At 38.1% G+C, this 24,501-nt stretch overlaps 1 protein-coding gene across 2 annotated transcripts in view; it reads left to right on the top strand.

The window, feature by feature from the left end:
• Positions 1 to 24,501, top strand: part of LOC120539918 (transcription elongation regulator 1-like protein) — a 742,345-nt gene that overhangs the window by 101,107 nt on the left and 616,737 nt on the right. For both annotated transcript variants that reach the window (XM_039770261.1, XM_039770271.1), the window contains exon 3: positions 7,732 to 7,878. In XM_039770261.1, coding sequence (XP_039626195.1) covers positions 7,732 to 7,878 — 147 coding nt within the window. The remainder of the gene's footprint in view (positions 1 to 7,731; positions 7,879 to 24,501) is intronic.

Here is a 24,501-nt window from a genome sequence, read left to right as displayed (position 1 = left end):
TTGCAGGGGCCGGCAGTGGTCATGAGCTGGCTGCTCAACGAATGTGCGGCACTGACTGATCAGCTCCAGCATGCTGGTAAATTGCACTGGGAACCGACAATAGCCGGTTGCGGCGTTCAATGAATGTACATTTCTGAATATACTTGGCTCCTACGTGCTGGCAAATGGAACTGGGAAACGACTATAGCTAGTTGCGGTGGTTTAAGGATTAAGAAGAACAAACTAGAAAACACAAGAACACTCAGCGGGACATGCGTCACAGGGCAGCTGCAAGGAGAAATGAATAATGCTGTAGCGGTCCGGTGCCGCTAAGATTCACACCATCGAGAAGACAGTGATTTATTTATTTTTATGGTGGAGATTCCAGGGACACACCCAGCCTTGACCCGACCTTCATGCACTCACAAACAGAGAAAAAAGCAAAGCAAACCGGTATTCAAACAGCAAATAAAGAATATAATGAAAATAAATAAAAACAATGATACCACCCCGTTCCCCTTAAGGCAATTATACATTAAATACAACAAAGAACCAACAAAACACACACAGTAAAGTCCAAGAAAAACGGCAACGGATGAAATGTAATGATGAAAATAGATAGTCCAGAGATCTGCACATTGAATGGGAATGTAAAGATAGTCCAACCGGTAGTTCCTGAAATGGTTCAGGAGCGCTCCTTTCTTTGCAGGATGGCAATGAATCCACTTACAGTCATGTGTACACAGGCAGACAGCAGAAAATCCAGACCCCAATTATGAAACGATCCAGCCTTTTTAAAAGCCATGCTGACATCCTTTGACCCCAACAGCCCCTGCACCCTCAGCAGAAGACCAATCAGAGCCACAGTAGGAACTGCTGGGAGTTGCACTTTCAAATTCTAGTAGAGTATAATGTTCTTTGATTGGCAACTTTCACCATCCCAAGCCATGTTTTCCTCTATGGTTGCTTTCTGTTCTCTCTACAGTACAGTACTGCCACAAAAAAAATGCGGAGTATATTTGTGGTTTCCATTAACAATTGTTAGTTAGATTCTAAGGAAAAATCTGCGAATGACTGAATTAACATCATTCGGGACCAAAATCTTTAAATGCCTATAAGACAGCCTTGGTGTCACACTCCCTCCTAACCCATTAACAGCTGTGTTTGGTGTACTCCCAGATGGGCTTAAAGTGGAGAAGGACAAACAGACTGTAATTACCTTTACTACACTATTGGCATGTAGACTCATCTTGCTCAACTTGAAGAATCCTAACTCTCCTAGTGGGGAACGGATTTTATATTCTATTTGAAACTGAGAAAAAAATCAAATTCTCACTTAGAGGATCTGTACAGAACTTTTTCAAAACCTGGCAGGATCTGATCAATAACATTTTAGAATAAGCTTTTAAAGCACTGAGGAAGCAGAGTCTCTCCCCTTTTTTCCTTTTTTCCCCATTTATCATTATTCACTTATTAAATCTACTTACTTATTTTTACTCTGCTGGCCTAGCTCTCTTTCTCAGGGGTGGGGGTTGATTTGTTTTAGATGTTATGTTTGTAAAAAATGGTTTATTTGTATGGAATGATGTGGCATTTTAATAAAATCAAGAAATCCAAAAAAAAAGCATACACACATTTTTTAAATGCACAGACATCATTAACAGCCTTTTTGACCAAGGTTTCTCAAGTCTCCTTTTCAGCAGCATCAGTAATACTTGTAGTGAAGATACTTCCTGATCTCTGGCCAATCTTCAGCGCAAACCGACCCTTGTTGATCTTTCCTTTATTCTCTGTATATGTGTAACCTTGTGAAATGGCACTATGCACAGGGTGTAACAGCATTTCAGGTTTGCGACACAAAAAGGTAATTAGTTTCGGTATGCCTGATCTCTCTTTATTTTCTTAAAGCTTGTAAGCATACTTCATCCATTTCCTTAGTAAAGAAAATGAAAGTTTCTTAAGCACAGCATGCACATTATGACTGTTATTGAATTCTCCACCATTCCCTATGTCATTCATAGTGTTCATACAGATTGAGAGGAAGTTAGTGTAATCTCTCAGAGCCTCCTCAACGTTTTGCTTTATCTGAGGTCATTTCAATGCTTTGTCGAGATATGCGTCTGCTACGAATAACTCATTACCATAATATCTTTCAAGCAACCTTCTGGCTTCTGTGTGGCCTGTTTCTGGTGACATTCATAAACAAACTTTAATCATATGTTATGGAGAACCTCTGGTATACTGGATCAGATAGTCCAACTTATCTTGGGGGTTCTCTAATATATCTCATACGGGATGATCGAAGGCTCGGAAAAGTCTGCATAAGCCAAGGGGTCACCTAAAATTAAAGGAACCTGTCTGTGTGGTACTTCACCACGTGGTGCGGGATGTGTTGGAGCAGGAGCTATCTTTTGTTTGGTTAATGATTTAGCTATTTGAGTGATTGGTTTTTGACATTCGGCTTGATTTTTCTGACATTCGGCTTGATTCTTCTGATATTCGGCTTGATTCTGCGCTAGCGCGTCTAATATATCATTTCTGTCACTCCCAGTAACTTCACTTGAGCTATACTTAGACATTGACATGACTACAGCTCGAATAACTGACAGCGTGTTTCCTAGCAACAATGTGTCACAATCGAGCATTCTGAAAACAGACGACTTCCTTACAGCGAGGCTTCCATGACTCGGGCAAAAGCACAAGCGATAATCCACAATGCCTTATATAATATCACAGTCTCTTAAACCTTCGCAAGTTAAGGTACGGCAACCTTGCTTTCATTTACGATCATACAGAGATAGAAGATAAGAGCACAGTACTTCGGAATAGCTCAGTTCATTTTCTTTCATTGACTAGTTCTGAAGCATAAGCATCCTCTGTCCTCAGATGGTAGTTTCCAGTTCAAGTTCAATGCCTTCAGATGGCAAGTTTTCTGACAGAAATATAGCTGCATTTTCCCAAAATTACCAAAGCAGCAGCTCTAGCATAAAAAATGGGATTCAACAAAAACCTTAGGTGCTAAAATTATTCCACAGACAAAATGTCTTAGTTTTTAAAAGTTTTAGTTAAAATTCAAAGTAAAACAGTTCACACAAAAAAGAGAAAATTGAAATAGCAATTTAAGTTTGCTTATTCAGTTAAATCATTCCAAACGTTTCTGAACCATTTCAAAATGGTCAGAAAACTATATGCCTATCCCATTTCCAAGCTGAAAATTGGTCTTTTAAGTCCTTGTGTACTGGGATCTATTCTAAACAACAACTGACTTAATTAACACACTGTATCTTGGTTACAGCAAGAAAGTTTTATCTCATACTAACTTACGCTGGGAAGAGACTATACCATTGTCTATGACTATGAAAGAAATTTATATTCTATTCAACTTAAGCAAACACTAATATGAGTTTAATTCAAAGCTTTAACTTTCTAAGATTGGCTCTTACAGCCAATTTGATTGAAACTCGCATGCTACAATTTTCCAGCCTCAGACACAAGCATAGTACTGTAGTATCGGTTCTTGTGACATCCCTATTTGCTTGCGGAATTATTTTGACAGTTAACTTGCAATGTGAATTTTGTGTTTTACATCCTGGCTAATTAGTAAAAGTAATGTGATTGGGTACTACCACTCTGGGTTTTCATGAGAAGAAGATATGATGTCAATGACTGAACTTGTTTTGAATGATAATAACAATGAGAATTAGTTCAGTGAAACATATGTTTGATGATTCCTTATCCTACATGGATGCACTTTTGGCAGATTTGAATTGACTTAATAGAGTAATTAAGTGGGTAATTGGGTGAGAGTGTCCAAGAGTAAATGAGGAAGTGTGTCTTTTAAAGTATATGGAGGGAAGCCATTGCATTGAGGCAAAAAGTATTTGCTTTTGCAGAAATTTGACCCCAGGTCAAATCTACTTGATCAACCATGCTGTATAGGACAATTCCTTCAGTGAACTATTCATGAAAAGCAAATTGTTTGTAATGTGTAGGTAACTTTTTTTAACACAATTTTCCCTCTTGCTGTTTTAATAAGTAGAGCCTATTGTAGATTGAGTAAGCTGTATCTGCAAAGTCTGTTGCTCAATTTCTTCTCCCTTTTTAAGGGTCAGATTGAAAAATGGTTTGGATCATGAGATGCAAGTGCCTCCTTTCTTATGAAAGATATCACTTTCTTTTGGAATTAGATAAGATCTTATTTTGTTGTAGTGCTGCATGACATTTGCAGCTATTGAACAACCTTGTCCTTAGTGTTAAGTTCTATCACATCCCACTAAAATGTTTATGTCCGCAAGATAATATTGGCAATGGAGAGTGGCAATGTGTTACATGTTGAATAACTGTACTCTGTACATGTGTCATTTTAACTATATTAACATATGAACCTATTGTCTTACAGCAAGTAGCCTAAACTAGGGATGAAACATTGAAGGTTTCGAATAAGAAAAACCTAATCCTTGAAATTTGCCAGTCACTTGAATTTATTTTTAAGAATTTGATAACCACAAGTTCTAACATTATACCTGAGTTATATTTCAAAGAGAGCAGAAGTTTAAAAAATATAAATAACTAATAAAGTAAAATACAGTACATAACTCAAAAGGAACCGGCACTTTTATACATAGAGCCCTGATATAAACAAATATTATTCAAACATTGAACATAAATTTTATATTTTAACCCTTTTTGATACTATGCACAAAAATGTAGAGAGGTTTTAATATTCAGTGCAAAGTGCCATCCATCCATCCATCCATCCATCCATCCTCTTCCGCTTATCCGAGGTCGGGTCGCGGGGGCAGCAGCTTGAGCAGAGGCCCAGGCCCAGACTCTCCCGGCCACTTCTTCCAGCTCTTCCGGAGAATCCCAAAGGCGTTCCCAGGCCAGCCGGGAGACATAGTCCCTCCAGCGTGTCCTGGGTCTTCCCCGGGGCCTCCTCCCGGTTGGACGTGCCCGGAACACCTCACCAGGGAGGCGTCCAGGAGGCATCCTGATCAGATGCCCGAGCCACCTCATCTGACTCCTCGATGCGGAGGAGCAGTGGCTCTACTCTGAGCCCCTCCCGGATGACTGAGCTTCTCACCCTATCTTTAAGGGAAAGCCCAGACACCCTGCGGAGGAAACTCATTTCAGCCGCTTGTATTCGCGATCTCGTTCTTTCGGTCACTACCCATAGCTCATGACCATAGGTGAGGGTAGGAATGTAGATCGACTGGTAAATTGAGAGCTTTGCCTTACGGCTCAGCTCCTTTTTCACCACGACAGACCGATGCAGAGCCCGCATCACTGCGGATGCCGCACCAATCCGCCTGTCGATCTCACGCTCCATTCTTCCCTCACTCGTGAACAAGACCCGAGATACTTGAACTCCTCCACTTGGGGCAGGATCTCTCCCCCAACCCTGAGAGGGCACTCCACCCTTTTCCGGCTGAGGACCATGGTCTCGGATTTGGAGGTGCTGATTCTCATCCCAGCCGCTTCACACTCAGCTGCGAACCGATCCAGAGAGAGCTGAAGATCACGGCCTGATGAAGCAAACAGGACAACATCATCTGCAAAAGCAGTGACCCAATCCTGAGTCCACCAAACCGACCCCTTCAACACCCTGGCTGCGCCTAGAAATTCTGTCCATAAAAGTTATGAACAGAATCGGTGACAAAGGGCAGCCCTGGCGGAGTCCAACTCTCACTGGAAACGGGCTCGACTTACTGCCGGCAATGCGGACCAAGCTCTGACACGGTTGTACAGAGACCGAACAGCTCTTATCAGGGGTCCGGTACCCCATACTCCCGAGCACCCCACAGGATTCCCGAGGGACACGGTCGAATGCCTTTTCCAAGTCCACAAAACACATGTAGACCGGTCGGGCAAACTCCCATGCACCCTTCAGGACTCTGCTAAGGGTGAAGAGCTGGTCCACTGTTCCGCGACCAGGACGAAAACCACACTGTTCCTCCTGAATCCGAGGTTCGACTATCCGGCGGACCCTCCTCTCCAGGACCCCCGAATAGACTTTTCCAGGGAGGCTGAGGAGTGTGATCCCTCTATAGTTGGAACACACCCTCCGGTCCCCCTTTTTAAAGAGGGGGACCACCACCCCGGTCTGCCAATCCAGAGGCACTGTCCCGATGTCCATGCGATGTTGCAGAGGCGTGTCAACCAAGACAGTCCTACAACATCCAGAGCCTTAAGGAACTCGGGCGTATCTCATCCACCCCAGGGCCCTGCCACCAAGGAGTTTTTGACCACCTCGGTGACTTCAGTCCCAGAGATGGGAGAGCCCACCTCAGAGTCCCCAGGCTCTGCTTCCTCGTGGAAGGCATGTTAGTGGGATTGAGGAGGTCTTGAAGTACTCCTCCCACTGACCCACAGTCAAGTCGAGGTCAGCAGCGCACCATCCCCACCATATACGGTGTTGACACTGCACTGCTTCCCCTCCTGAGGCGCCGGACGGTGGACCAGAATCTCCTCGAAGCCGTCCGAAAGTCGCTTCTCCATGGCCTCCCAAACTCCTCCCATGCCCGAGTTTTGCCTCAGCAACAACCGCCGCGTTCGCTTGGCCTGCCGGTACCTATCAGCTGCCTCCAGAGACCCACAGGACAAAAAAGTCCTATAGGACTCCTTCTTGAGCTTGACGGCATCCCTCACCGCCGGTGTCCACCAACGGGTTTGTGGATTGCCGCCACGACAGGCACCGACCACCTTGCGGCCACAGCTCCTGTCAGCCGCCTCAACAATAGAGGCACGGAACATGGCCCATTCGGACTCAATGTCCCCACCTCCCTCGGGGCGTGGTTGAAGTTCTGCCGGAGGTGGGAGTTGAAGCTACTTCTGACAGAAGACTCTGCCAGCCGTTCCCAGCAGACCCTCACAACACGTTTGGGCCTACCAGGTCTGACCGGCATCTTCCCCCACCATCGAAGCCAACTCACCACCAGGTGGTGATCAGTTGACAGCTCTGCCCCTCTCTTCACCCGAGTGTCCAAGACATATGGCCGCAAGTCCGACGACACGACCACAAAGTCGATCATCGACCTGAGGCCTGAGTGCAAAGTGGTTTAATTTAATGTGGCAGGCTGTAATCTTTTGGGAATGAAAGGTGCCAAATTATATATGACTTCCTTTATATGATATGTGTTGTTTTGAAACAGTCCATGAAAGTGTAACAGATCAGTTAGTGCATTTCAATGAGAATATTTCTTTTCCTGCTGTACTGTGTATTTGGTGCACAGCAGGGAAAGCATTAGTTGTGCTGCTTCTGTTTTTATATAACCTGTTGCTGTTTAAAGATTTTTATCTAGTTGTGTTGGTGATTTTGTACTGTATTTTTAAAATTTAAATTTGATTTTTGTATTTGATGGAAAATATCTTAACTTACTGTAACATTTTGTTTGTTCAAATGAAGTATGATTAATACTATATATGACATTACTCAATTGTGGAAGGTGCTGTTATAAATTTGAAATTGGCCTGATTTTGAAAATGTTTTGCCTAAAGGGTGTGACAAAATGTATGCTTTAAAAATATACTGTATATGTGATTATGAATATCAACACTTAATATAAAAGATTTAATAAACGCCACAATAATGTAATACCTGCATCAATTAATATATGTAAAAATTAAAATTTGATTATATTAACATGGCCTTTTAAAATTATTGTGATTTTTTCTGTTTGAAATGAATAGTATGAGATGTTCAGCATACCTGGGATTATATAACTAATTGATATTTTCTAATGTACCTTGCAGTGGGAAATTGCTTCAAGACCACCAGTAGTTGGTTTCCAGCCTTCAGCAAATATGGATCTGGTCCCATTTTATCCTCAGATTTACACGTCAGTGTTGCCACCTCATTTTGGGAAAGGGTGGATAGAAAAAAGATCACCTGAGTGTAAGGTAAGCAAGTATTTAAAAAAAAACCAAAACAAAACAAAAAAAACTCCAGGTGCATACTAAATGGTTCTGTAAAATTTTGAAAACGATTATTACACAATGTTATTTTCATCTGCATTCTCCTTAATGTTGTGACTAGTGTGAGACATGGAATAAAAAAACAACTTTTTTGAGCAAGTGCAATCTTCATTTCACTACAGACAAAAGTCATAAAGAAATGCACTTCAGGCTTCTTGGACTTGGGGACTCTACCATTCCATGAGTCACTCTGACAAGTAATCCTAAATGGTTCATTTTCCACAGACTCCAATTCTGATTTTGTGTAACAGGATGCATAAGCGCTGTTTTGTCACAGTTCTCTTTAACACCAAAAGGAAATCTATCTCTATCTATGTGTGAGTGTCTTTTATGGAGAAACAATCACTTTTATTGTATTAGGACTTATCTTTTCACTAGCTGCATCACTGGACAGCTCTGTCAGCCATCCATACTGTTCAAGCTGCTGCTGCTTGGTATTTGTGAAGGAGTATGGGACCATTACTGTACAGCAGTGTTGACTGAAGTGAGATAATGATCCTTTCAAGCTGTGGTGTATTAAGATTATATATTTGTCTTTTTTGGTATTTTGGAGTTGCCGTAGTTGGAAGCTGAAAAAGTAACAAAAAGTTGTTTGGGGCGTTGTTCAATAAAGAAGTAAAGTAAGTAGCATAAGTTAAAACAGCAGCGTATTCAACCGTTTTTGTGATGCTTAATTGATAAATGGCTCATCATGGTAGAATTGATTAATTTAATCCTGGCACCGAATCATGGTTGGCATATGTATAACGCATGGATCAGGTTTTTGTCGCTAACAGCATAGCACAAGATAAACAGGTCGCCACTCTTTTAAGTGTAATGGATGCTAGCCCTTATTTACTACTGAGGAATTTAGTGCAGTCTTTGAAGCCAAAGGACAAAACTTTTGAGCAAATCGTGGAAATACTAAAGGATCATTTTGAGCCCAAACTAGTGATCATTGCGGAGAGATTCTGTTTAAATCACTGGAGTCAAAAGGCCAGTGAGACAGTAACTCAGTATGCAGCAGAGCTGTAGCAATGTGCTGTAAATTGTGAGTTTGGGGTGAATTTGAACGTGGTGCTGAGCGAACGATTTCTGAATGGGATTCGGAGTGAAGCTTGTCAGCATTGGCTGTTGTTAGAAAAAAACTTGATGTTCACGAGAGCGTTTGAGATTGTGCTCAGCAAGGAGATGGCAGATAGAGACACACAGCTGCTAAGGCAACAGGATGCCTGTTTGAGTACAGTGCATAAAGTTGGTGCGCAGTTTCTTGGTCAAACGGGGAAGAGACAGTGTCATTGTTGCAAAAACGACAGCTCGTATGAATGTAATTTTAAAGGTGCACAATGCCCCAGTTGTGGGAAAATCTGTTATATTAAAACAGCCTGCAGGGTGATGCAACCACACCAGCAAAATAAACGACAGAAAGCTGGAAAAAGTACAAAATATGTGGAAATGGAACAGAATGAGTACCCAATGTTCAAAGTACAAACAAAGAGAAACAACCATTTAAAACAACTTTTATGATTGTTAGTATGGTTATAAATATGGAAATAGACACTGGGGCTGCTGTGTCAAATATGCCTGATCAGTTATTTAACAAAATGTTCCCTGAAAAGACTTTGGAAGTTACTAATGTAAAACTTAAAACATATACAGGTGAAAAAATTGTTGTTCTTGGACAATGGGAGGCAATAGTACACTATGAAGAACAAAATGAAAAACTACCACTCATTGTAGTTAGGGGCGAGGGTCCTGCCTTATGTGGGAGAAACTGGTTCCAAAAACTCAGATTAAATTGCAGGCAAATTAAAATTATAAGTCAAAATGATAAACCACATCTTGAATTGATTGAGGAAGTGTTGGAATGTTATAAAGATGTTTTCAAAAAGGAGTTGGGAACTTTGCAAGGTATTAAGGCTACAATAATAATAAACCCTGAAATTTCACCTAAATTTTGCAAAAACTGCCCACTTCCCTTTGCCATGAAGAAGAGAGTGGAGGAGGAGTTGGACAGGTTAGAGAAAGCCAACATCAGTTCACTAGTGAAACATAGCGAATGGGCAGTTCCAGTGTTTCCTGGTTTAAAAAAAGACAATTCAATTCGCTTGTGCTGAGACTATAAGTTAACTGTAAATCAGTCATGTACTACAGAAATTTATTCCCTGCCACATATAGAGGAGCTAATGGCCACGCTTATTACTGGGAATATCTACTCAAAAATTTACTTAGTCTCAGCCTATAAACAGGTGCTATTGGATGAAGAGTCAAATAATATGTAACCATTAATTCACACAAGGGATTGTTTGTTTAGAATAGGCTACCGTATGGGGTCAGTTCTGTGCCTCCAATTTTTCAAAGGATAATGGAGAATCTTATGAAAGACCTGAAGGTTGTGATATACCTGGACGACTTGTTGGTTACAAGAAAAACTGAAAAAGAGCACCTAATAAACCTTCAGAAGATATTGCAGTGTTTCCAGGAGAGTGATTTAAGGGTGAAAAAGATAAAAACACGAGTTTGGCAAAATGCCAATTGAGAATCTGGGTCATGTGTAAAATAGTAAAGGGATTTATCCATCAGCAGACAAAGTTAATGTCATGCAGGAAGCTCAACGGTCCCACTTGTCAGAAGGTGTTGAGAGCATTCTTATGGGGAATGAGAGTAGTAGTGCCCTTAAAACTGAGCAGAGCTCCACAATGGACACCCAGGAATAGTGAAAATTAAATCCCTGGCACGTAAATATTTACTGTGGCCAAAACTAGACTGCGACATTGAGCAGTTCTGCAAGCAGTGTTATAGTTGTCAGGTTGAACAAAAGATGCCATGACAAGTTCCACTTCACCCATTGGAATTCCCCGGTGCTTGTTGGAAAAGGTTACACCTTGACTTTGCAGGTCCATTTTTAAATAACATGTTTATGATTATGCCTGTTCAAAATGGACATAAGTATTTAGGATGCCAAATATTACTTCTAAAGCAACAATTTCCAGATTAAGATGTTTGTTTGCATCATATGGTCTGCCGGAATACACAGTTTCAGACAATGCCATGCAATTCACTTCAGAGGAGTTTCAAACTTTTGTGAGACAAAATGGAATCATACACATCATTAGTGCCCCTGGAAACACAGCCAACAACGGACTAGCTGAAAGGTGTGTGCAGATGTTTAAAGTAGGCATTAAAAAGCAGGCACATTTATCAGTAGATATTGAAGACAAAGTGTCATTATTCTAAATGAAATACCGCACCACTCCTAACTGAACAACAGGTCAGTTTCCATCGGATCTTTTTCTTAACAGGCATGTTTGAACCAGGTTGGATTTTATTAAGCCTGATATTGCTGTTGTAGTACGAAAGAAGCAGTCACTAGAGAAGTTCCATCATGACCAACACGCAGCAGACAGGTTATTCAGTGCAGATGACGCGGTATATTTTAGGAATACGACAGGAGGCGGACCAGTGTGGATTTCTGGGACAGTAACTGAACAAACAGCACCAGTTTCTTATAAAATTAAAGGAAATAACTCTGATTGTACTTATTGGAAACACTGTGATCAACTGAGACCTAGTTTTACAGAAAGACCACTTGCTGAAGGAGCTGATAAAGCACAAACTGACACTCCAGGCGCTAATACCATTGCATCATCCAGTATTATTCATAAGAAAGAAGTTAACACTGATGCTGCAACTGTTGTCAGTTCTAATTTGAATGACACAACAGAGCTTGTGGAGGAGTCTCCAGTGCTGCATCGCTCCCAGAGAGTAATCAGACTACCTAAGCGCTATGATCCTTAAAATGGAGAAAGGACAATAAAAGACAACCAAATAGACATTTTGATGTTAATGTGAAGGTGTTGAGATGTTATGTTTTCAATGGATAACACTGTGAAAGTTTGGTGAATTAAGTTTTTTTTTTTTTTTGATAGCATAATATGTTTGCTATCGTACAAAATGGCTATTACAGTGTATCTACCAATTTGAAGTGGGGGTGATGTGATGTATTAAAATTGTATGTTTGTGTTTTTTGGTATTTTGGAGTTTCCGTAGTTGGAAGTTGAAAAAGTAACAAAAAGGCATTTGGGGAGTTGTTCAATAAAGAAGTAAAGCAGAAAACATAAGTTAAAATAGCAGTGTGTCTGACTATCTTTGTGATACTGAATTGATGTATCACAGTAACAAAGTTTAAAGATTGTCAGAGATTCAAGTCAGTTCAATTTCAGTATAATTAAAAACATGCAATAAGAATTTAAAACTTTGAATCTCATATGTTCACAGAAATATGCATTTGTACACTGTGCAAACTTCAGATTCCAATTCAGTATCTAGGTCAACTGTAAATGGAGACCCAAAACAGGGACTGCAATGCATTATGGTACAAGTAAAATTATTTGTTTTACAGAGTTCTGCCAATGGGTAATAATGAATAACCAATAGGAATGTGTTAAGCATGTTGGTCTTGATTAACTACTGGCAAAACCTTCAAAAAAAGAGCACTATAATTAATTATTTTTTAAAAATAAGGCCATTTTTAAATAAAACCTGCACTGATTACATTTAGCATAAATATTTCGGAACCAAAATTAAATGACTTTTATGTAATTATTTCTTTTTATGCCGTTTAATTACCCATTTATATACTTTGCTGTACTTTTGTGATTATTTAGGATCAGGTTATATTGCGCAAGTGTTTTTTTTTAATTTATTTATTTAGTTGTAACACAAATGGTATTCCATAGCGAAGTGATATGATTAAACACATCGGGTTTTTAGTTATAGTTATGATATTTGATTCTTGTTTGAATTAACTATAGAGTAGAATTTAAAGCACATGCAAATAAAGCAATCATAATCAATTCTGTTTAATACAAACAAAAAAAGCACTAGCCTTTCAGATCCTTCATGTTAAGTAACCTTCTTTATTTTGTAATATTCCTGAGCTTAAAAAGTGTGAAAAAGTGGTAAGCATGAGTTAAATTGGATTTAAAAAATAACCTGCTTTTTTTAGAATCGGCCAAATTAAGCTAACTTTTTTCATTTAGTAACAAGTAACGTTTTACTCATCCATTATTCATAAAGCACTTAATTAATTACATAATTGAAAAACCCTCATTTAGTTTAACTGATAAATATAGCCAAGCATCATCATAATATGAATCAGTTATCATTTAGTTAGTGAATCTAAGGCACAGAGATTTTTAACTGTAACCTGGCTGTCAACAGATCCCATTTTTATTTAAGCACTGTAATTGTGAAATTGGAATTAGCCCTTGTGTGGATTGCTGTTTGGGGTCACTCACAAAGCATTAATTAGAGTTTTCCTATATTTTACTCATTGCCACTTTCTCTACAGTTTCTTCCACTCCATTCATCATATATGTACTTGCCTCCCTCCATGTAACTGGTGGCTTGTTTGTCATTTTAGTCCTTTCTGTTAGCATCTGTTACCCTGTTTCCACCATCTTTCTTTTCATCTTTTGTCTGTGTATTTCCATCCTCTGTATGAAGTAATTAATCATCCTAAGACATCCTCTAAAACTGCACATTCCTCTAACATGCTTCAAGCAGCTACCCTCTTCTACTTCTTTTATTACAAATTCCAGTCTTTTTAACTGCAAAACATTGCATTATTATATTTATGAAATACATTTTCTAATGGGTATATAAAAGGAAAAGAAAGATGAATTGATCCAGACACCATATTTAACTGCAGATAGAAATGAGGAGGAATTATCATCAGATTTCAGCAGTTGTTGGAAACAATTAGAATAACATGAAGTGAACAAACTAAGAACTTTGCCTGACAAACCCACTAAATTTTCAGGTCTGCATAGTAGAATGCTGTGGTTGTTAGTGTCAGTAAATATAAAAGCATGATGATAGCACTGGAGAATGTTAGAATATCATTATCTTCACCAACTTTGGTAGTTTCAATTCTGTGACAAAGACAAAAGCCAGAGAGATTTTTTTCATTAAGGTTTTGTTTTTCAAGATAAAATTGAATCTCTGGGATCTAAAACTTTATTAAAAGGTTGTTACACTTAAAATTAATGTGTATGCATGACAGTAAACGTGATCTTGATTAAACTGAAGACAGTCTTCAAAAAAAATCAAATTCCATCTTTAATTAAGTTCTAACAATGGCCACTCTGTAAGAACTGGAACAATCACACTCAATAAAAATATACTAATTACTTTTAATATGGGTATTATGTTTAATGAAGATAATACTGTATCTTATATTCAGGTACAGGCTGTGAAAATACTTCTAGTGAGTTTTTCAGCCAGTTGGATTCTGGTCTGAGGAGTAGTTATTTAGCAACCACTGGTTCTAATTATGTTCTTGTTTAATTTAAGATCAGTAAAGTTGTAACTCCTTTTTCATGAATGGCTTTTACATTTTGGATTTTTTTAAATAAATGACAATGAAATTAAATGCATTATGTGCTTTTTTGTTACCTGAAAATAATCTAGATGTAAAGTAGATGATTGTTAGTTATGGTCTGATATGTGAAGGACTTGAAAGAGGATATGCTATTTACACAATTGTGTGTTAGTTTTTTTTTATCTAAATATGGCTGTCCTGATTTCCCACATGATAAAACATTGGTGACCTGCACATGCCTGGTCAACAGGGAGCTGGTGCTTGGTAAGATGGGATCGCTGGCACATTTTCTGTAAAGTTGTTTGGAATGGTGTTCAGTATTCTACAGTACAGTAATCCCTCCTCCATCATGGGGGTTGCGTTCTAGAACCCCCCCGCGATAGATGAAAATCCGCAAAGTAGAAACCATATGGTTGTACAGTAATCCCTCGCTATTTCGCGCTTCGACTTTTGTGGCTTCACTCTATCGCGGATTTTAAATGTAAGCACATCTAAATATATATCACGGATTTTTCGCTGGTTCGCCGCTTTCTGCGGACAATGGGTCTTTTAATTTAGGTTACATGCTTCCTCAGTTTGATTGCCCAGTTGATTTCATACTTGGGACGCTATTGGTGGATGGCTTAGAAGCTACCCAATCAGAGCATGTATTACGTATTAAATAAAACTCCTCAATGATATACGATGTGCTACCCGAGCGGTGCTTGATTGTTTGCTTTTCTCGTTCTCTCTCACTCTCTGATTTTCTCTGCGCCTGACGGAGGGGGTGTGAGCAGAGGGTCTGTTTGCACAGAGGCTGTTTGCCTAGAAGATACGGACGCTACTCTAAAAAATGCTGAAAGACTACCTTCACATTGCTCCCTTCTTTGCAGCTTCTTTATCGCGGTGCGCATACTTAAATGCTCAACAGCACGTATTGATTTTTTGATTGTTTGCTTTTCTGTCACGCTTTCTCTCTCTCTCACTGACATTCTCTGCTAATGACGGCACTCCTTTGAAGAGAAGATATGTTTGCATTCTTTTAATTGTGAGAAAGAACGGTCATCTCTGTCTTGTCATGGAGCACAGTTTAAACTTTTGACTAAAGGGTGTTATTTCATGTCTAGAGGGCTCTAATAATGTTAACAGTGTGGGAGAGTTTATAAGGGCTTAAAATATATAAAAATAACCATACAAACATATGGTTTCTACTTCGCGGATTTTCACCTATCACGGGGGGTTCTGGAATGCAACCCCCGCGATCGAGGAGGGATTACTGTATACTGTATTCCTACTCTCTGTTAGTATTGCTGCTCAATTAATTTCATGGTCACAAGAGGGCCTGCATTCATTCTCTCAGTACTTTTATTCAGGGCTATACACATGTATACCAATTAGCTTTTTGTTTAAAACAATATGATTATTAATGTAATTAGGAGTTCTTATTATGCTAATTGCTAGAGCAGCACAAATACATAATATAAATATGGATCACTTACAACATTTTATAGTCATTTCTATACACCTTAAATAAGTTAGAATATTTGATTTGAAGCTAAGACTTCATGTTTATTGTTCTGTTCATTATCAGAATATGAAAAAAGGGAGATTCACGATTTTTTCCATTATTGCGCTTACATTTAGAGTAGATGTGGGTGGAAATATTGATATTTCCGATTAATCATTATTTTTCATTTAAACAATTTGGTATCGAAGTCTCAAGATTCATCTCATGAATCTCTATCCTGCTTAATTACTATATATAGATTTTTGCTTATCTTTATTTTTTTGGGGTACAATCCAGTAGATTTTGCTAATATGCCTATCAAGGCTTTCTACAGAAAAAGCACTTTACTATCTTGCATAAAATGGTGTGTTCTTTTACCTGAAATCAGTGTCTTCAACCCTTAAATCAGATGTGTGGACTTACTATGAATTCAAACAGCTGAACAACCAGGGCAGCAGATTCCTACATTAGAGTCACACAGACTGGGAAATAACGGGGCAACTGTGGTGATACATTGCAGACAAGTGTGCTGCATGACAGTCACACACAGAATAACCTCGCTGTCTATGCAGAGCTGCTGAGATGACTCGCCTTTGTTCCAAAAACTTTTCTAACATTTCCACGGTGCTGTTCGATTGTGTGACCACATCAATCACAAGTTTGTGTGTTGGTAAGTCCAATAAACACTTTTTCTCTTTAAGCAAGTGGCTAGCAGTACTGCAAAGGTGGAAAAAGTGTGCAACGCACCTCACCTGGCAAAGCAGTTGTTGGAATTTTCAGAACAATCATGGATATACAAGCAGCTGACCTGAAGTAGCTCCATAATAGCAGCATTATCGATCACTTTTCTTGGTTCCTTTTCTTTTATATTCCATTCATTCAGTGCCACTGGCAACAAGCATGAGCTCTAAACCCTAATTTTAAAATGCTTCCTTTTTGTCTGAGGACTGTGAGGACACATTTTTTAGACTGATTAATGTGACTGCTACAAGTGAGCAACTAAAGATTCTCGTTTGTGTAACCTGTAGAATTATAGAAACACACAAGTCTTCTGCTGTATCTTTAATTTCGTTCAATTCAAGATTATTTTATTTGTCCAGTAGGGGAATAAACAGGTTGCTAACAGGTTAGTTGAAGTGTGTCTACATGGAGATTCATAACACACCAATAAGTTATTGAGTAACATATGTTATTTAAGAAGCAATATTCGATTATCTTATAATAATATTATTCACAAGATAATATAGATTTTTTTATAAAGTAGATGCCATTGCATACATGTGGACTCTGATGTAGCGATACATATGTTAGTTGAATTATGGTGTGTGCGGTGCTGTGAAAAAGGTTTTTTTTTTTTTGTAAAGAGCAATGATATTTTGTTCTACATCTTCCAAATACTGATGTTAACTGTTCATTACTAATCAAGTATTTATACTTAATGTCATTTCATGCTTATGCATATGTTATGAAGTCACTGTGGACACCCTTCAAATAAAATGTTACTGAAATTTGTCACATTATATTAATGTTCTCTATACATGGCTAAGCGATTTCTAAAAATGCCAGCACTTCATGTGTTTAGTCAAGATGAAATTGATATTGCATCGAATAGGAATCAGAATTGAGTTGAATTGAGACATCAGTGCTGATACCAATTGCTAATTTACAGTATTAGTGTCACTGATTGTAGTTCAGTTTCCTTCTGTTTTTGAAGTATAGCATGGCCCAAAAGAGACTACTGCAGGTGACCTGACAAGATTCCTGAGACATACTTGGTAGAGTAATTTTGAGGATTTACTATCAATGGGCAATTCTGGGAATGCTTTCTACTTAAAATAATCAAAAACCAGCCACACCTACTTCCCAAATCACATCAACTGTCTTTTCTCATTTTAGAGGAACAGATAACCTACTCCTGCCTCCTGTCCTAGTTAATTCCTGAATAATAAGGCTAAAAACCTTTAACACTAGAATTATCAGAGCCTATGAAAAAACTCGTAGATCTGTCCCACCTTAAATCGCTTCTTAAAACCATTCTCACCTCTCCGCCAGCCTCCTTTGTCCTGTAAATGTGCCGATAAAAACAAACTGCAAGCAGCCGGCTATTCCATCCCCCCACCGACTCAGAACATGCACGAACTTCTCCGAGCTCATGCCTCGATTATCTGGGAGTGAAGTGGAGTTTTAGAGTGGAAATAATAGATTGTTATTTGGAACACGCATTTCATGTGTGTTCCGTTTCTACAGTGATCTGTGTAAACACAATGTTAAAACAGAAACTTTTTCATATTTTAGTAATAAATGTTACAAAATGTAGACATAAACTATAAAATATGTGAAACCTGGCAGCCAAAGAGCAAATAAACAAGTGTTTGATATTTGGACTTCAGGCTTCATACATTATATAGTTTATGCTTACATTTTGTCATTTACTACTACAATATGAAAAACGTTTCTGTTTTAAAAATGTGTTTATACGGATTACTGTAGAAACGGAACACACATGAAATGCGTGTATTCCAAATAATGATCTATTATTTCCACTCTAAAACTCCACTTCACTCCCAGATAATCAATCAAGGCATGAGCTGGGAGTGCACGTTTTATGTCGTTGGGGGGATGGAATAGCCGGCTACTTGCAGCTTTTCTTTATTAGCACATTAACAAAAGACGCTGGCGGAGAGGTGAGAACGGTTTTAAGAAGCGATTTAAGGTGGGACGGACCTACGAGTTTTTCGTAGGCTCTGGTAATTCTAGTGTTAAAGAAATGTAATTTCTGCTACTTATAGCTGTAATCCTTTTTGCCACAACACACAGGTTAGGTAGATTGATTGGTAAACCAAAGATTGTCCAGAACCTCAACACTAGTGTGGCAACAATATTTTTGTTTTAGCTCCCTTAAACTGACAAATATAAGAATTCCCAGTGCTTTTGCTTCTAAACTAGTCGTCTTGAGATATTTTAGCCCCACAGTAAGGAGTAGCTGTTCCACTTTAATTGGTGAATCTGCTCACTTTTGCTGGTAACCTTATACTTAGATCTAGATATGCTGACACTTTTTAAAATCATACTATTCATGGATTCACTGAAAGTTACTGAGAAGACTGCATTAAGGTTTCACAATTTAAAGACAGTTGTCTGCAAATAGCATAGATGCCATTCTTGTATCTTCAAACTGGATACTCTCAAAACCTCTGCTATTATCATTGTTAACACTAGAATTCCAGAAGCCTATGTTGGTCAATTTGGAGAAAGGTATTATAGGGAACCCTGCCTCAGATTCATGAGAGAAATGATGAGGTTTTTATGTGTGACTTAACACTAGAATTACCAAAGCTTATGAAAAAAACTTGTAATCCTGACCCACCTTAAATTCCTTCGCACCTCTCCATTCAACGTCTTTTGTTTTGTAAATGTGTCGATAAGCACAAGCAGCAAGCAGCCTGCTATTCCTTCCTCCCACCACTGCAGGAAGGGCAAAATGTTCCCTCAGCTCAAGCCTTGTTTATCTGGGAGTGAGGTACCTGGAGCTGCATAGGGTAAATAATATATCGGTATTTGGAACACATGCATTTAATGTGTCTTCCGTGTCTACAAAGATCTACAGTATGTAAGTGTAGGATGACAGGAAATGCAAGAAATGTTGAACACATACCTAAAAGACAAACTTTTTTCATGTTTTATTACTAATGCGAAAATTTTGACAGGAAGTGTATAATGTGTGAAGACTGAAGTCCAAATATCAAAAAGCACTTTCACAAAAGGTACAAGTACAGTGGTACCTTGAGATATGAGTGCCCCAATGAATAAGTTTGTTGGGATACGAGCCGTCGCTAGGTCGATTTTTTGCCTTGAGTTACGAGCCAAAATTCAAAATACGAGCCATCAAAGGACTTGTCGCCGCACATTCCGAGGAACTGATGACAGGAGTTGATGGAACTACAGAAGCAGCAACATACAAGGTTCTGCAGGAGATCGGTATCGCGGAGGAGGTTATCTCTTAAAGTGAGATAAAGGAAGTGTTTGCAATGTGGGAAAAAGTTTCAAACTTTAAAGAAAAGAAACACCCTGAAAAAGTTGCAACTGATCATGCAGTGGCTCTATTTAATGACACTTGCCTAACACTTGACTTTATTGAAAAGAAACACCCTGAAAAAGTTGCAACTGATCGTGCAGTGGCACTATTTAATGACACTTGCCTAACACTTGACTTTATTGAAAAGAAACACCCTGAAAAAGTTGCAACTGATCGTGCAGTGGCGCTATTTAATGACACTTGCCTAACACTTGACTTTATTGAAAAGAAACACCCTGAAAAGTTACAACTGATCGTGCAGCGGCGCTATTTAATGACACTTGCCTAACACTTGACTTTATTGAAAAGAAACACCCTGAAAAAGTTATAACTGATCGCGCAGCGGCGCTGTTTAATGACACTTGCCTAACACTTGACTTTATTGAAAAGAAACACCCTGAAAAAGTTATAACTGATAGTGCAGCGGCGCTATTTAATGACACTTGCCTGACTCATTTCAGAAACATTCTAAAGTGGAGGACTAAACAAAGCTCCTTGGACAGGTTTCTATTGAAACGCCCTGCAAATGAAAGTGATGCAAGCGTGGCAAAAAAGAAAAAAATTGTGAAGAAGAAAATTAAGCAAAGGTGAAGTGAAAGAAAAAAACATTACAATATGTTAATCGGCTTCGCCAACATCTGTTTATTTCTTTAGATTCTCTTTTATGTATTAGGTTTTATTTTGTTTGTATACAATATTTGTTCATTATAAATACATTTTTCTTATATTGTAAATATTTAACAAAAAATTGTGGTGGTTTTTTGGTGGCTGGCACGAATTAATCTCATTTCAGTTAATTTCAATGGGGATAATTGATTTGAGATACAAGCATTTTGACTTACGAGCCCTGTCACGGAACGAATTAAACTCATATCTCAAGGTATCACTATATAACAAAACAAGGGCACTTTTATTCAAGACTATTACCGAAGAAAAAGAAATCGGGTTAGTACTTCATTGCCACAACTGCTTTGGTAGTTTAGCCATAAGAACTGCTGACTCATAATCAAAGGTTGCGGGTTCGAGCTTTGCCGCTTCCCAAAATAAATGTTTTTAGTAGTGAGCTGCTCTTATTATTACTATTTAATGATAAAAACATACATTTGATTTGAGTCTGTAACAGCCAGTGAAAATGTATGGTATTTGTAAAGGTACAACTGCAACTAAAGTCACTTCAGTACACATGTACTTTGTGAACATGCCCGTGCCAATCAAACAGAGTAAGCTCTGCAGGTTACTTGTTACTTTACCCTGTAGGAAGATAAGTAAATAAATCTAAGGTAAATAACGTTCGATGCGGCTTTTATACAAGTAACATATAAATGTTTTTAAATAAAGACCATCACAAAACATAATCACAAACTGGACTTTGCACAATACCTTGGCGAGCTGTGTAAGCTGTGCTGTTTCATTGAAGTACAGGTGTGGGGCAGACTGACTGGCAGGATGACGCCTGACCTGTTGCTGCATCCAAACAGTGCCATCTTTTGCCTTTACCCCGGTGCAGTTGCATTGTTCTTATATGTGAGTGGACATTTCTAGCGGGGAGTGCTTCTGTTTTCTTTCTCCGATGTAGAACCCTCATCCTCATCTGAGTTCACCTCTGTTATAGCACATCTTTATTTGTAAACAGCAGTGTCAGATCAGGGGGAGTGTGAACACGACTGAGAGAATAAAACTGAATAAAAAAAAAACGCTAACCTTTACAAGTAGCATTCATTTACACCGGCTGGTACAGACTCAAATCAAATGTATGTTTTTATCATATGATAGTAACAATAAGAGCAGCTCACTACTCAAAACGTTTATTTTGGGAAAAAATAACAAAGCTCAAACCCACGACCCTCTTGATTATGAGTCAGCAGTCCTTATGGCTGTAGTTCCAAAGCAGTTGTGGCAACAAAGTACACTAACCCAATTTCTTTTTCTTCGGTTATAGTCTTAAATAAAAGTGCACTTGTTTTGTTTTACTTGTACCCTTTGTGAAAGTGCTTATTTGATATTTGGACTTCAGTCTTCACTCATTATGCACTTCATGTCAAAATTTTGTCATTAGTACTAAAACATGAATAAAGTTTGTCTTTTAGGTATGTGTTCAACATTTCTTGCATTTCCTTTCATCCTACACTTACATAGATCTTTGTAGATACGGAAGGCACATGAAATGCATGTGTTCCAAATACCGATATATTATTTACCCTACACAGCTCCAGGTACCTCACTCCCAGATAAACAAGGCTTAAGTTGAGAGAGCTTTTTGTCCTTCCTGCAGTGGTGGGGGTAGGGGGGAAGCAAGCTGCTTTCTGCTTGTGCTTATAGACACCATTTACAAAACGAAAGACGCTGATGGAGTGGTGTGAAGGGATTTAAGGTGGGTCAGGATTACGATTTTTTTTGTAGGTTTCAGGAATTCTAGTGTTAAACACAAATAAGAAATACGTAATCGCCTCTGAAGGGGTCACTTGTTTAAAGCAAACCAGTTCTATTTGCTAAGATGTACTGTAGATCTTAGCCAGTACATACAAAAACCAAAATGCATATTGCAACAACCCTGCAGCTCAATGTTCTAGGGCTACCACCCTTACATCTTTAAGTTTCTTCTACATAAATTAGGCTTTTTTCCTGTAAAATACAGCATGTGAACCTCATAAGTCAGTCTAACAGTATGTTACACACCAGTTCAACACCAAAAAATAAGAATGTATAGCGTTAGGTCTGATTAAATTCCCACAAAAATTGTCTTTGACCTTTAGACCAAAGTTCAATTAAGCCTCGTTTGTTTGAGGTTGAAGTGCATTATGTCCAATCACTGATTATCACAGAAGTGCTTTAACAATCAATATCTGGAACTAAAATAGTAAATGTGAACTTACAGTCTCTTTAGACCTGTTTTTAAAGCAGTCCCTTACAGGAAGCACAGACCTTTCCATCATGCTGGTATAAAGAGTCAGAATAGGCTTTTAGATTGTTACAGAAAAATCAGTTTGCCCTGATAAATGTACTTTCAGCTCTGTGGTCTAAACATTTAGCCCATGTCTATCAACAGAGCAAATATGACCTGTATTTGTGTAACTTGAAAAGATTATATGATTGATATGCAATCCACTCATTGCTGTCTTTTTGTTCTATGAGAGCATGGCATAAAAATGGTATATATATGTTATGCATATATATGTGCATTACATGCATGCTAGATGCTGATATGAAGTATTTTTCATATACTGTAGATTGCCTTACTAATTAATGTACAGCAAAATGTCTTCTTTAAGTAATTATGAACTGGATAGCTAATCAGTGTTCTTTAAAGATCAGGCACAGATGATAGAAAAGTGTGTACGGAGCCACTATTATAATAATCTGGACTTGCTTTCATTTGTAAATCTGAACAGTGATCTTTAAAACAGACATCATCAACAGTGTATCAGCATTTTCTCTGCCTCTTTGTGCTTTATCTTATTATTATCTCCTACATTACATATTCAGTATGTTAAGAATCAGCAAGTTAGCTACACTCAAAAAAGTAAATAATTAAATCAATATTAAGCTATTTGAGTTTCTAAAACATAAGCAGCCCAGTACAGAATAAATCAACAGGACAAGTGACAAGTTCATTTTACTTATATTTTATTATCAATTATTTAAATCAGAATTAATTTGCCGCATACCATTTTATATTAATCCTGAATACTGAATAAGTCCATCTGTATTGCTTTAGTTGTCTCTAGGGTATTTGCTAATTTGCCTAATTACTGTAAATGTCATTTAAGATTTAAATGTACTGTTTATTACATTTACCTAAATTATTTATGTAAACCATATTGGAAATAGCATTGTCCCCTAAACTAAGCCCTGTGGGAATCAGCTTCTAACATATTTACATAGGAGAGGATCATAGCCCATTTATCCCATTCTTTTAGCCAATGATGTTCCATCTGCATACTGCGTCCAAATTACATACAGCTTGCAGTTTATTAAGATACTGAACTTGTTTAACAAGTAGCATATTATATGCCTGTGAATATTAAAGGAAACAACATTTCTTCATCATATATGATGAACGTTTTTGTTTTGCTTTAAAAAAATGTAGTAAAATAGTAAACAAGAGTTGCAGTTTGACTGGCTGCTTACTAGCTATTGTTTCTGTTATGGAACTATTGCAGGTCTTTTATTTTTTAAATATTGATTCTAATATTGAAAATATAAATTAAAACAAGTAAACCATCATTTTTGAATTTAGAGCTCTTTACTCTAATAATACTCTAATATAATCTGAATAATTTCTATTGCAGGTTTGATGACATTGATTTTATTTTAGTACATACAAATGCGGTCAAAACAGTAATAAATATTCTAGCTCTTGCACATGTTGACATAACTGTTGTTGCTATTAGATGCTAATTTAATTTTGCAATACCAGAGTACAGAATACTCCGCTGTAAAACCGCAGAAGTTTGGGCAGACTGATTACCTTAAACTTTTCAGAACATCTTTCAATAAGTAATATACAGAGAAGTAATGACTGAACTTTGTAAAATATCAGTGCTTCTTTCTGTAACCAAGAACAATAAAGCAAGGGGAATGAATGACTAAGTCTAATTGTTCTGAATTTAGTATTAATGAAGT

The sequence above is a fragment of the Polypterus senegalus genome, chromosome 1 (genome assembly GCF_016835505.1).
Source record: "Polypterus senegalus isolate Bchr_013 chromosome 1, ASM1683550v1, whole genome shotgun sequence".
Classification (NCBI taxonomy): Eukaryota; Metazoa; Chordata; class Cladistia; order Polypteriformes; family Polypteridae; genus Polypterus; species Polypterus senegalus.
This window is presented reverse-complemented; position numbering and strand designations above follow the sequence as displayed.